Consider the following 13906-nt stretch of genomic DNA (forward strand, 5'->3'; position numbering starts at 1 on the left):
AATCTACAGTTTGGTACATCCTGAGAAGGAAAGAAAGCACTGGTGAACTCATCAATGCCAAAAGACCTGGGCGCCCACGGAAGACAACAGGGGTGGATGATCGCAGAATAATCTCCATGGTGAAGAGAAACCCCATCACAACAGCCAACCAAGTGAACAACACTCTCCAGGAGGTAGGCGTATCAATATCCAAATCTACCATAAAGAGAAGGCTGCATGAAAGTAAATACAGAGGGTTCACTGCACGGTGCAAGCCACTCATAAGCATCAAGAATAAAAAGGCTAGACTGGACTTTGCTAAAAAACATCTAAAAAAGCCAGCACAGTTCTGGAAGAACATTCTTTGGACAGATGAAACCAAGATCAACCTCTACCAGAATGATGGAAAGAGAAAAGTATGGCGAAGGCGTGGTGCAGCTCATGATCCAAAGCATACCACATCAACAGTAAAACACGGCAGAGGCAGTGTGATGGCTTGGGCATGCATGGCTGCCAGTGGCACTGGGTCACTAGTGTTTATTGATGATGTGACACAGGACAGAAGCAGCCGAATGAATTCTGATGTATTCAGAGACATACTGTGTGCTCAGACCCAGCCAAATGCAGCCAAACTGATTGGTCGTCGTTTCATACTACAGATGGACAATGACCCAAAACATAAAGCCAAAGCAACCCAGGAGTTTATTAAAGCAAAGAAGTGGAATATTTTTGAATGGCCAAGTCAGTCACCTGATCTCAACTCAATTGAGCATGTATTTCACTTGTTAAAGACCAAACTTCAGACAGAAAGGCCCACAAACAAACAGCAACTGAAAACCACCGCAGTGAAGGCCTGGCAAAGCATCAAAAAGGAGGAAACACAGCGTCTGGTGATGTCCATGAGTTCAAGACTTCAGGCAGTCATTGTCAACAAAGTGTTTTCAACCAAGTACTAGAAATGAACATTTTGTTTACAATTATTTAATCTGTCCAATTACTTTTGGTCCCTTTAAAAACAGGGTGGCACATGTTAAGGAGCTCAAACTCCTAAACCCTTCATCCAATTTTAATGTGGATACTCTCAAATGAAAGCTGAAAGTCTGAACTTCAACTGCATCTGAATTGTTTTGTTTAAAAATTCATTGTGGTAATGTCTAGAACCAAAATTAGAAAAATGTTGTCTCTGTCCAAATATATATGGACCTAACTGTACATATATATATATATATATATATATATATATATCCATCTGAATTAACAGTCTTTATGAGGACTAATCCAGCAGCATATAATCTGATGAGGACAACAAGAGAAAAAACAACTCATTAGAGGTAATTAATTTGTCGCCTCATTCACTAGCTGATGCCCAGTGTAAGGTCTTACAACTTGGCCTGACTTTTGTACCTAACAATCCTTTTGATTACTTCACAGCCATGAAGGATCTTCATGTATTCTCGCGGAAATTAATATTAAAAAAGTTACATAATAAATCCGGATGCGAGACGGGACTAACAACTGTAGCAGAAAAAGAAGCCCTCAAAATTTTGGAGTAATTACTGGAAGAACAATCTGGTGATCGACCAGGTATGTTCCCCAAATCTATCATACCCAGATCTACGACCTTTCCTCCTTTGTCCGTATGTCCACAAGTAGAAAACTTCACTAGATTGGTCCTTGAGGATTTTAAAAAATTGTCCAAATTTATAGTCAATGATAATTTGAACTATTGTCAACGTAGAGCTCTAAAAGAAATAAAATCATGGGATGATGTGGTCATTAAACCAGCGGACAAAGGGGGAAATGTCGTGATCTGGCCAGTGGTGAAGTATGAAAAGGAAGCTTTCCGACAGTTAAATGACAGGGATACCTACGAGAAGTTGCCATATTGCCCTATTTCTTCCCATAAAACTAAATTACATTCTATACTCCAAAGAGCTTGCGAAGAAGGTATAATCACCAAAAAGATTTGGGACGGATTATTGGTGGAATATCCAAAAATACCTACGTTCTACCTTTTACCGAAGGTTCACAAGGATCCAGTCAGTCCCATCGTCTCGGGGATTGACAGACTATGTGACCCGGTGTGTAAATTCATCGAATTTTATTTGAGACCTATGGTAGAAATTTTACCATCATACGTTCGGGATACCACTGATATCCTATCCAAGATGGATGGTATTGGGTTAGAGCCTGATATGTGGTTGGTCACAGCTGACATCGAATCTTTCTATACGTGCATCTCACAAGAGGATGGGATTAATGCTGTCCGCTTCTTCCTGAGGACTTCTAACTGGGACACCCCTATATGTAAATTAATCCTGGAGTTGTTGAGTTTTGTTCTTTCACATAACATGTTCGTGTTCAAGGATCGGCTCTTTTTGCAGAAATGGGGAACAGCAATGGGGGCGGCTTGTGCCCCATCCTATACCAACCTGGTCCTCGGCCTTTGGGAGAGATCCATCTTTCATACAGAGGGGATCTCGACCATTGACCATGTGCAGTGTTGGCATAGGTATATTGACGATATCCTATTTATATGGCAGGGAACCGAGCCTGGACTGGCATGTTTTGTGGAGGAGCTGAACAGCAACTCACAGAATATTAAATTGACTTATAAAGCACATCAACACAGAATTGAGTTTTTGGATATACAATTGGAAATTGATAGTATGGGCATGATCCAGACTGACGTATATAGGAAGGATACTTCAGTAAATGCATTACTACATGAGTCATCGGCTCATGCCCATCATACTATTAGGGCAGTCCCAGTTGGTGAATTCCTCAGGATGAGGCGGATTTGTTCAACCAAGGAGAGATTCGAATCACAAGCTGATGATTTGAAATAAAGGTTTAGATCCAGGGGTTATAGTAACCGTATTATTAAAAACGGCTACACTAGAGCTAAAAAAACTTCTAGACATGATCTGTTATTTAAATCTAAGAAGACCTTACTGACCAATCCTGAGATGAGATTCGTCTCTACTTATAACTGTCAGTGGAATAAAATGCAGGAGATTATTTCTAAACATTGGCCAGTATTAAGAACGGATCCAGTGTTAGCTTCACATCTGTCAGAAATACCATCATTTTCGTCAAGGAAAGGGAAAAATCTTAAGGATATATTAGTGGATAGTCACTATATGGCGAAAGTAAAGAACCCCTTAAACCCTAATAATACCAAACAAGAATGGGGTTTCTTTCCTTGTGATGAGTGTGTGGCTTGCAAAGAAAAGAACATTATAAGGAGTAATAACTTTAAGTCTGCTGATGGTAGCAAGACTTTTGATATTGTTCATTATATTTCTTGTATGAGTACATATGTGATATACTATGCTACTTGTCCCTGTCAGAAAATCTATGTGGGACTCACCAGTAGGCAGCTCCGTGTTCGTGTCCGGAAACATGTTCGGGACATCTTGAATGCACAAAAAGTTGAGGACATATCAATGTTGAAAACCTTGCCCAAACATTTTCTTATCCATAATGGCAGTAATCCACGATTGTTAAAGGTTAGAGGCATTGACCGTCTGCACTGTGGCATCAGAGGTGGAAATTTGAAACGTATATTGGTGCGAAAAGAATGTAGGTGGATTGCTACTTTAGATTCCATGTCCCCATGAGGATTAAATGAAAAACTGAGCTTTGCTTCTTTTTTATGAGGAAGGGTTTGTCCTTGTAATTGTTTCTAATTATGTACTAAGTTTGTCTCTGTTTGTTTTTTGAATTTTCTAGCTGTGCTTATAAAGCTCTTCTTTTGTGGAGTGGGTCCTTTTGGCCAGAGAATGAAAAATTTAAAATGATGGAGAACATTCCCTTTTGAAAGTGAAATTGTGTAGGATGATGGACACAAACAGAATGGAGAAGATATGATCTCATGAGGAATTACGACAAATGGACATTTGTGAAAATAGATGCTATTTTTCCCATAACATGTATCATCAGCCCTTCTTCCTTTCTAAATGTGTTATGATAAGTCATTTTAATACCTTTATCAAAAAATTATTTATCAGTGCCTGGTGTTTATATCTGCGGGGGGTATATGTGGTAGGGGGGGAGGGATGTTTTAAAGATGATGGTTTGACATGAGTTTGATGTATTTCTATATTCATATATATACACAATACACATATTTTCATATTATCCATCAGCTTTTGGATAGTATTTGATAGCCACTAATTTTGGGTTTGGGGTAGGTTCACCATATTTTATTGTATTCACTTGCTTTTTTATTTTTTATTATTTTTCTTTTAGTCTCTTTTTCTTTATATAATTAATTTCACATTTTCACTTTGGTGGGGCAATCAACCCCATCACTTCCAAACACTTTTATTGTTTTTATGATACATCTTAAAAATATGTCATATAATGGATATGCAGTATTATCTAGAGTAAGTAAACAGACATAATAGTCTGATTTTACCTTGTCTGTAAATGTAGTATTAATCTAAGAACGCTGGATAGAGGATATAGTATCTGAATAAGACCTTACCGGCAAGTAGAATTGCGATACATAGATATCTCTATTCTTTCCTCTGCTCCCCTCGCAGTGTAACCTATATTGGGCACTGGTGATCGGCCCACGTATGCGCCTCATGTTCTCGCGGGGGGAATCCATTGATGGCTTCAATGTACTTAGTGCGCATGTCCGTGACGTCAATATGGGATTTCCCTATGACGTGCGCGCTACGTGAATGCCGGAAATGGATTCTCCCTTCCGTGAATATAGGGCGAAGTGCAAGTGCAATTGTGACCGATTTGTGATTACTCCACTATAAGAAGCAGCACAGCACAGTGGTGTGAGTACCTCCTTGTTTGAGAAAGCTAAACGCGAAATGCGCGTCCAAGGGTGTCTCCTGGGTGTCAGTGCCACAGCTTGAATGGGTAAGTCTCCTTAATACAAGCTATAGTATGAAAAAGCTGTATTGCTGTATAGTCGCACAGCTACATAGCTCTCTACTTTATCCTATGCTAAAGGCAGGGACTGATTCCAATATGTGATTATATTAGCAGCATACTTACATGTATGATGATATTAATGCTGTAAAAATATAAATATATTTGGATGACTTGCTACAGCATATGTGGCACTGCTCACCTTGCAGAGACTACATATTGAGTCTCTCCAATCACACCTCCATTTATTTTTTCATCGTTTTTGTGATAATTGTATTTATGTATATTTAATAAAGGTAATGTCATTTTATTGAGCATATGACTCCGACTGGTGCTTGTAGGTTGTATATAATCAGTGTTAGGCAGGAGTTAGGCAGGCAGTGCATGTGGCAGACTGCAATGCATATAGCGCAAGAGGGTTCATTGAACGTCCTGTCTGCTGCTGCTGTAATAATTACAGATCTTTGAAGACATAGCCCCAGATATCAGGGGCCATGGCTAATTTTTTTTTTATGTTAATCCTGGTGTAGGGATGGTACTCACTCAGGTGCGGTTTGAGGCAAACAGGAGGCATGTTCCTTTTAATGTCCATAGTGGTTTATTGGCTTCATAAACCGTTCAAAAGGAAAATACAAACAAAACAGCCTTTAGTGCAGGCAAAAGCAAAGATAACAGTCCTCTTAGCAAAGCCTCTGGATCGCCAGCACTGTGGTCACACAGGCTGGCGTAGCGTCCAGTGTCCTGGCTTGGTCTAGAAGCAAAACATACGCAGGAGGCCTTCTCCCTCCACACACACAGACCATGTGACAAACAACAGCCTCCATTTTATAGGCTGGAAACCACACCCAGAGGTGAGGTATGTGGGTTGCTGGACCATCCCATCTCTCCTAGCAACCCGTACCCCGGCTCCCAGGTGCAACAATTAGACCTCTTAGCGCAGGCGTGCACTAGAGAAAATATCACTGGGTTACATCACAGAAACCAGAATTCTCTGCGATACATACCTCCCATCGACTACACGACCATTAGCCACCTTACATACCTCTCCCCTCTGCCTAAAGCCATGGGGCTTGGCATCTTCTACCACTAGACAGGGGATTCTTGAGAGGGCATCAGCATTACCATGTAGCTTCCCTGCTCTATGTTCTACATAGAAGTTGAAATCCTTTGACCCTGGCATCTTTTCCCTTTGTTTCCCTTATCCATCTGAGTGGGGCATGGTCGGATACTAATCTAAAATTTTGACCTAACAGTACCGCAATGTGTCCACCGCCCACTTTATGACCAAGCACTCCTTCTCTATGACCGAATAATTTTTATCGCAGAAGGACAGCTTCCTCCTCAGGTAGAGGACAAAGTGCTCCTCCCCATGTAGCTCCTGGGAAAGGACTGCTCCCAAACCGACATCTGAGGTATCTGTCTGGAGTATAAACCCTTTCTTGAAGTCAGGGACAACCAGGACCGGTTGACTACATAGAGCCTTTTTCATCTCTTGAAAGGCCTTCTCCGCCTCTGCAGTCCACTTGACCATGGCTGATTTTGTCCCCTTAAGAAGGTCAGTCAGGGGTGCGGCCATCGTGGTGAAGTTTGGGATGAATCTTCTGTAGTATCCCACGGAAGGCTCTAACCTGTTTTTTTGACAGCTCTCTCGGCCAGGTTTGGATTCCCTCTACTTTACTGATTTGGGGTTTGATCTCGCCTCTACCCACCACATAATCCAGGTATTTGGCTTCTTCATTCCCCATGGCACATTTCTTTGGGTTTATTGAAAACCCCGCCTTCCTGAGAGCATCAAACACCACCTGGACCTTTTCCAGATGACTCTCCCTGTCTGGACTGAAGATAACAATATCATCCAGGTATGCAGTGACGTATTGCTTATGGGGGTGCAAGAACTTGATCCATAGCTATCTGGAAGGTTGCAAGGGCCCCCTGCATTTCAAACAGCATCCAGACATACTGGAAGCATCGATTCGGTGTAGAAAGCGCAGTCTTCTCTTTGGCTCCCTTTGCCATAGGGATCTGCCAATATATCTTTGTCAAATCCAAGGTGGTTATGTCTCTTGGTGGCCCAAGTCGCTCGATCAGCTCATCGACGCGTGGCATCGGATACGCATCGAACTTGGAGACCTCATTCAGCTTCCAATAGTTGTTGCAGAACCTCCTTTCTCCATCGGGCTTTGGGATCAGGACAATCTGGCTTGACCACCCACTCTTGGATTCCTCAATGACTCCGAGCTTCAGCATGTGAGCCACCTCTTTGGAGATCAACTCTCATCGGGCCTCAGGTATCCGATAGGGCTTCAAGTTCACTCACACATGTGGCTCCATCAGAACCTTGTGTTCTATGACCCCTGTGCCGCCCGGCAGTTCTGAAAACAGATCCCAGTTCTTCTGTAGCAACTCCTGACACTGCTGTTTCTGGGCCTTCATTAGCGTTTCTGCTATTGCGACTCCTCCAACGTCACCTTCTGGTTTTCCCAGGAAGCATGGAGTCTCCACCACCTCTCTTTCTTACCAGGGATTGATGAGGTTGACGTGATATATTTGATACGGCTTACGTCATCCTGGTTGATGAACCTTGTAGTTCACTTCACCAACTTTTTCCACCACTTCATATGGCCCTTGCCATTTGGCCAAGAACTTACTCTCCACGATAGGTATTAGCACGAGGACTCGGTCTCCCAGATTGAATTGCCTCACCCTGGCTGACCGGTTGTAGACCCTGGCCTGAGCTTCTTGTGCCTGGAGGAGATGTTCTTTTACAATAGGCATCACCTTCACAATTCTCTCCTGCATCAGAGTGATGAGCTTGATGACGATCCTGTTGGGCATGACCTCAGCTTCCCAGGTTCCTTTGTGACATCAAGGAGACCCCGCGGATGACGGCATACAGGAGTTCAAATGGCGAGAACCCCGTAGAGGCTTGTGGAACCTCTCGGATGGAGAACAATAAATACGGAAGCATACAGTCCCAGTCTCTACCGTCCTTTTCTATGGCCTTCCTGAGCATACTCTTCAGGGTCTTGTTAAACCTTTCCACAAGGCCATCTGTCTGGGTATGGTATACTGAAGTCCTCAGTTGGGAGATTTGCAGGACTTTGCATAGCTCTATCATCACCTTACTCATAAAGGGAGTTCCCTGGTCAGTCAGTATCTCCTTTGGCAAGCCTGTTCGAGAAAAAACGTGGACCAACTCATGGGTAAACTCTTTGCAGAGGAGTTTCTCAGTGGAATCGCTTCAGGATAGCTTGTGGCATAGTCGAGGAGGACCAATATATATTGATGCCCATGAGCAGATTTAACCAGGTGACCGACCAGGTCCATAGCAATTCTCTCAAAGAGCACTTCAATAATGGGCAATGGCATGAGGGGACTTTGAAAGTGAGAGGTGGGGGCGGTTAACTGACATGTAGGGCAAGACCTGCAATACTTCAGTATTTCCCGGTGACACCCGGGCCAATAGAACCTTTGCACGATCCGTTCCTGCATTTTTTCCACTCCCAGATGTCCCCCCAAGACATGTGGATGGGCCATGTCCAACACCTTCCGTGTATAGGGTCCTGGCACTATTAACTGCTCCACACGCTCCTCCCTCACTTTTGTGACGTGGTACAACAACTCCCCACACATCATAAAATGGGGAAACCTTGTATCATCCCGATTTATGACAGTGACATTTTTAAAGGCTCCCTTAATAGTTAGGTCCCTATGTAGTGCAGACCCAAAATTCTCGCTGGTCACCCCTAACTCTGGAATGTCAGGCTCAGGGGACACTACATCCTCATCCCCCACAAAAACACAAAAGGGAAACCCGTCTGATTCTGGGTGTGGTGATACCTCTTCAGGGTTACCTGGCTTCTCAACCGCACCAGTGACCTCTGAACCCTTCCCCCACAGATCCCAAAATAAATAAAAGTCCCAGCCTATAATGATAGGGCGCAACAAGTCCTGAACAATGCCGACCTCTTGGGACTCGGTACCGCGGGCTGTTTCAATGTCCACTCTAGCCATAGGATAGTCCTTAGCATCGCCATGAATGCACCGTACGCCGACTTTTTTCCCCGGGATAAGTTGGAGAGGAAGAGTAGCCTTCACAAGGGTCACAAGACTCCCGGAGTCTAGCAGTGCTGTTACCTGCCACCTGTTCACTTTCACATGCTCACTGGGTGGACAGTTCACACTGCAGGCCTGATATGCATAATAGGAATGATGGCGTCCTATGGTGCTGTCCATCTGCTGGGGGGGGTCAGGGGACAGTGAGTGGCTATATGGCCTGGGCCGTGGCACCTCCAGCAGATTACATCACCCGTAGGGACCTTGGGCACCATCTCCCCTGCCCCTTTGGACCTTGGAGGCCCCATCCCCTTTTGGGTCTCCGCCCCTTGCTGGGCCCCCCGGTATGGAGTGGGCTTCCTCCCCAAGGAACCCTCAACCCCCTGGTATCTCTCGACCAGTCCAATTAGTTCATCGGCATTTCAGGGATCACTCTGGGCAATCCAAGTCTGTATGGGATTCGGTAGGGAGTGCACAAAATGGTCCATCACCACCCACTCTACCATCTGCGCAGGCGTAGAGGACTCTGGCTGCAGCCACTTCAGGACCAGGTGTAACAGGTCAAAAATTTGGGAGCATGACAGTTTGTCCTGGTGATACGCCCAGCGATGAACCCGCTGCGCCCTGATAGTCATTGTCACCCCCAAATGTGCAAGAATCTCAGTTTTTAGCTTGCCATACTCTTTGGCATCCTGCAAAGCTAAATCATAGTACGCCTTCCGGGGCTCTCCCATCAAGTATGGCGCCAGTATCTCTGCCCACTGCTCTGGTGGAAGTTTCTACCTCTCAGCGACCCTTTTAAACACGGTTAGGAAGGCCTCAACGTCATCCCTTGGGGTCATTTTCTCTTACCACCTTCCGGACGTGGGAGTCATCAGCCGGACTCGGGGATGGGGCGCTCGTCCTGCCCTGGATGGCGGTTGCCAGAAGCTGCATCTGCTGCCATTTTTCCTGCTGGTGGTGCTGGATCTGCTGTAACAGCAGCTGGTTGGTCTCCTCCTGCTGCTGCTGCAAATGGACCAAGTGTTTCAGCAGGTCCTCCATTTTGTCTGAATGCTTGCTGGCTTGCGACAGACTTGACCCAGGATATTCAGTCTTTCCTGTAGCAGTCACACGTCTCTGCTGGGAACGCTGCCTGCACGTCTAACACCAATTGTAAGGAGGGTACTCACTCAGGTGCAGTTTGAGGCAAACAGGAGGCATTTTCCTTTAAATTTCCATAGTGGTTCATTGGCTTCATAAACCGTTCAAAAGGAAAATGCAAACAAAACAGCCTTTAGTGCAGGCAAAAGCAAAGATAACAGTCCTTATAGCAAAGCCTCTGGATGGCCAGCGCTGTGGTCACACAGGCTGGTGCAGCGTCCAGTGTCCTGGCTTGGTTTGGAGGCAAAACATACACAGGAGGCCTTCTCCCTCTACACACCCAGACAATGTGACAAACAACAGCCTCCATTTTATAAGCTGGAAACCACGCTCATCTCTCCTGGCAATCCGTACCCCGGCTCCCAGGTGCAAAAGTTAGACCTCTTAGTGCAGGCGTTTACTAGAGAAAATATCACCGGGTTACATCACAGAAACCAGCCATCTCTGCGATACATACCTCCCATCGACTACATGACCATTAGCCACCTTACACTGGTTATTTGTATAAAAAGCAATCCAGAGTACACCATTTTTCTGCTCCATTTGCTTGTTAGCACTGCAGATTGTAGCCAGCTCTGTTCCATATTTCAGCGATAAAAATCCAGAAATTTTAACTGAAAATGAAAACTATTGGCCTCCTTTCTCATTCTGTTGCAGTGTGTCGGTCACGTTATTCACACTAGGTTTCTGTGAAGAATAGTATTAGTAAATTACAGTCCAGCTATTTAAAACCGTGTTTCTCTGTGAGACATATCACCTATAAGAGTGTTCCAAAATCAGCCATTTATTCCATTTTCATTTTGTTGCAGTGTGTCGGTCAAGCTATTCACACTAGGTCTATGTGTAGAATAATAAAAGTAAATTACAGGCCTGCTATGTAAAACCGTGGTTCTCTGTCAGACATATCACCTAAAAGAGTGTTCCAAAATCAGCCATTTCTTCCATTTTCATTTTGTTGCAGTGTGTCGGTCAAGCTATTCACACTAGGTCTCTGTGTGGAATAATATTAGTAAATTACAGGCCTGCTCTTTAAAACCGTGATTCTCTGTCAGACATATCACCTATAAGAGTGTTCCAAAATCAGCCATTTCTTCCATTTTCATTTCGATGCAGTGTGTCGGTTAAGCTATTCACACTTGGTCTCTGTGAAGAATAGTATTAGTAAACTACAGGCCTGCTATTTAAAATCGTGGTTCTCTGTCAGACATATCACATATAACTGCATTCCAAAATCAGCCATTTCTCGTGAACGTGGAAAATATTGTCCTCCGTTTAAAAAGGGCAAGGTGCATGGCAAGGGACAGTGAAGTGGACGTGATGGTAATGGTGCATGCAGAGGCTGTGGCCGAGGACGTGGCCATGGGCAAGCTGAAATTGTGCCATAACAAACACACACATCTTGTTGCTCGACCTTCCTGTCCCAATTACTAGGGGACTGCAGTACACCACTATTGAACCCAGAGCAGTGTCAAAAGGTTGTTGGTTGGATAGGAGATAATGCTTTCAGTCACTTTGCCACCACCACCACACAGTCAAGACCCAGTAGCCATGAGTCTGGACTGCATATTCCTCACCCTGATCCTCCTTCCTCCCACCATGCCGAGTGCCCGGAGACAACTGACCCCACATTTGGACACTCAGAAGAGCTGTTCACTTTTCCATTTGTAGATTCGGGCCACTCGACCAGCCAGCTTCAAGCGAGTCAATAGGAGAACGCGTGTAGCGATGCTCAAATATTGGAGCAGCCACGGTCACATGAAGGCAACGGTGGTAAAGTGCAATTACTGTTGTAAAAGGTGGATGATGATGATGCTGATGATGATGATGATGAGACACAATTGCCAGAAAGTCAGGAGGAGGACCAGGGTGCGAAAGTGGAAGACGAGGTGGTGTATGATATAGAAACTGACCCAACCTGGCAGGGGGACATACAGAGCAAGGAGAGCAGCACACAGGGAGGGAGGCGTAGCACCACAACAGGCAGGAAGAAGCAATGTGGTGGCCACAGACAAAAACGGGAAAGCGTTCCTCGTAACACTAACACGACGGAAGTTGCCAGTACAACTGTTAGGTCTTTCCGAGTCTGGTTATATTTTAAAGACTCTTCAGCTAACCCCAAAATGGCCACTTGCACCACCTGCCAGGCCAGCATCAGCAGGGGCAGAAAAACTAGCAACCTGACCACCACCAGCATGATCAGGCACATGGCAGCAAAGCACCCGAACTAAGTTGGCCAAACCCCAGGGTCCAGAAACAGTCTCTGCGGGTTACACCACTGCTTCTTCCACAGTTGTGCATGCATGCGAATCCCCTGTCCATGCCGCATGGGAAGATGCCACCCGCCCTGCACATGTCGTTGCACACTCTCAACTAGCACCATCAGCAAGCACGTCCACATCCTTGTCCCAGCGCAGTGTTCTGTTGTCTCTACCCCAGTCCTTGGAATGCAAGCACAAATACGCAGCCAACTCCCCACAGGCCACACTACTAAATTCACACATTTTGCGAATGCTTGCGCTCAAAATGTTGCCTTTCAGGCTCGTTGAGACGGAAGCTTTCCGCAACCTGATGGCGGCGGCCATTTCTCGGCACTCATTCACCAGCCACCACTATTTCTCCCGGTGTGCCGTCCCCACATTACACGAGCACGTGTCGCAAAACAATAGATGTGCCCTCAACAACGTAACTACTAGGAAAGTCCATCTAACCACGGACACGTGGACAAGTGCTTGTGGGCAGGAATGGTACATCTCGCTGACGGCACACTGGGTTAATATAGTGGAAGCCGGGACCCAGTCGGACCTTGAGACGGAACATGTCCTCTAGACGGCGAGGATTGTGGGCCCTTGGTCAATCATGGTTGCCCCCACATTCTACAGCTCCTGCACCACATCCTCCTCTTCAGCCTCCATCTCCGAAATGACCACATCAGTTACAAGCTGGAAGCACTGCAGCACTGCCTCGGCCAAACGGCAATAGGCTGTGCTGAAGCTAATATACTTAGGTGACAAACCGCACAACACTGAAGAGTTGTGGATAGCTCTGAAAGAGCAGACAGATTTGTGGCTATCAACGCTGACCCTACAGCCAGGCATGGTCGTGAGTGATAATGGCCAGAACCTGGTGGCGGCTCTGAAGTGAGGCAAGCTCACACAGGTACCATGCCTGGCCCATGTGCTTAACCTCGTGGTTCAGTGGTTTCTCAAAACCTACCTGGATCTGACGGATCTTCTTGTCAAAGCATGCCGCCTGTCTGCCCATTTTAGAAAGTCAGCTACAGCTTCCGCCGCCCTTGCCATGCTTCAGCAGCATTTGCAGCTTCCAGCTCACTGACTGATCTGCGATGACCCCATGCATTGGAACTCTACATTGCAGATGTTGGCAAGGATTTGTGAGCAGAAGAGGGCAGCTGTTGACTACCAGTATCAACTAGGCCATCGGTAATCAGTTTAGACTCCACACATGACCTCAGGAGTGGACATGGATGTCAGACATATGCACCATCCTCCAAAACTTTGCGAACTCCACCAAGATGGTGAGCGGCAATGATGCCATAATTAGCGTCACCATCCCGCTTCTCTGTCTCCTGAAACTCTCTATGCGGAGCACGATGAACAAAAAATGAACAAGGGCTGAATTGGGCCAGACTTCTCAACACCACCAAATGATAGCAGCATAACATAAACTCAAATACAGTGTCTTTTTTTGGGGAGGTCTAACTCTTTTCCCATGCACCTCTGTCTTCACACCCAGACATGAGTATGCGCTTCCTGATTTTGTCTATTTGCTCTTGTTCTCTGCATCCTCATCCTCCACCACCATATCACCAACA

General features: G+C 45.4%; 1 protein-coding gene across 1 annotated transcript in view; it reads left to right on the plus strand.

The window, feature by feature from the left end:
- Nucleotides 1–3797, plus strand: part of LOC141166395 (spindle assembly abnormal protein 6 homolog) — a 238833-nt gene extending 235036 nt beyond the window's left edge. The window contains exon 16 of the mRNA XM_073653053.1: nucleotides 3715–3797. Coding sequence (XP_073509154.1) covers nucleotides 3715–3782 — 68 coding nt within the window. The 3' untranslated portion in view covers nucleotides 3783–3797. The remainder of the gene's footprint in view (nucleotides 1–3714) is intronic.
- Nucleotides 3798–13906: the final 10109 nt, after the last annotated feature.

This window comes from Phyllobates terribilis, unplaced genomic scaffold, assembly GCF_046119375.1.
Source record: "Phyllobates terribilis strain yellow unplaced genomic scaffold, ASM4611937v1 Scaffold_1__5_contigs__length_1240528914, whole genome shotgun sequence".
NCBI classification, from domain to species: Eukaryota; Metazoa; Chordata; class Amphibia; order Anura; family Dendrobatidae; genus Phyllobates; species Phyllobates terribilis.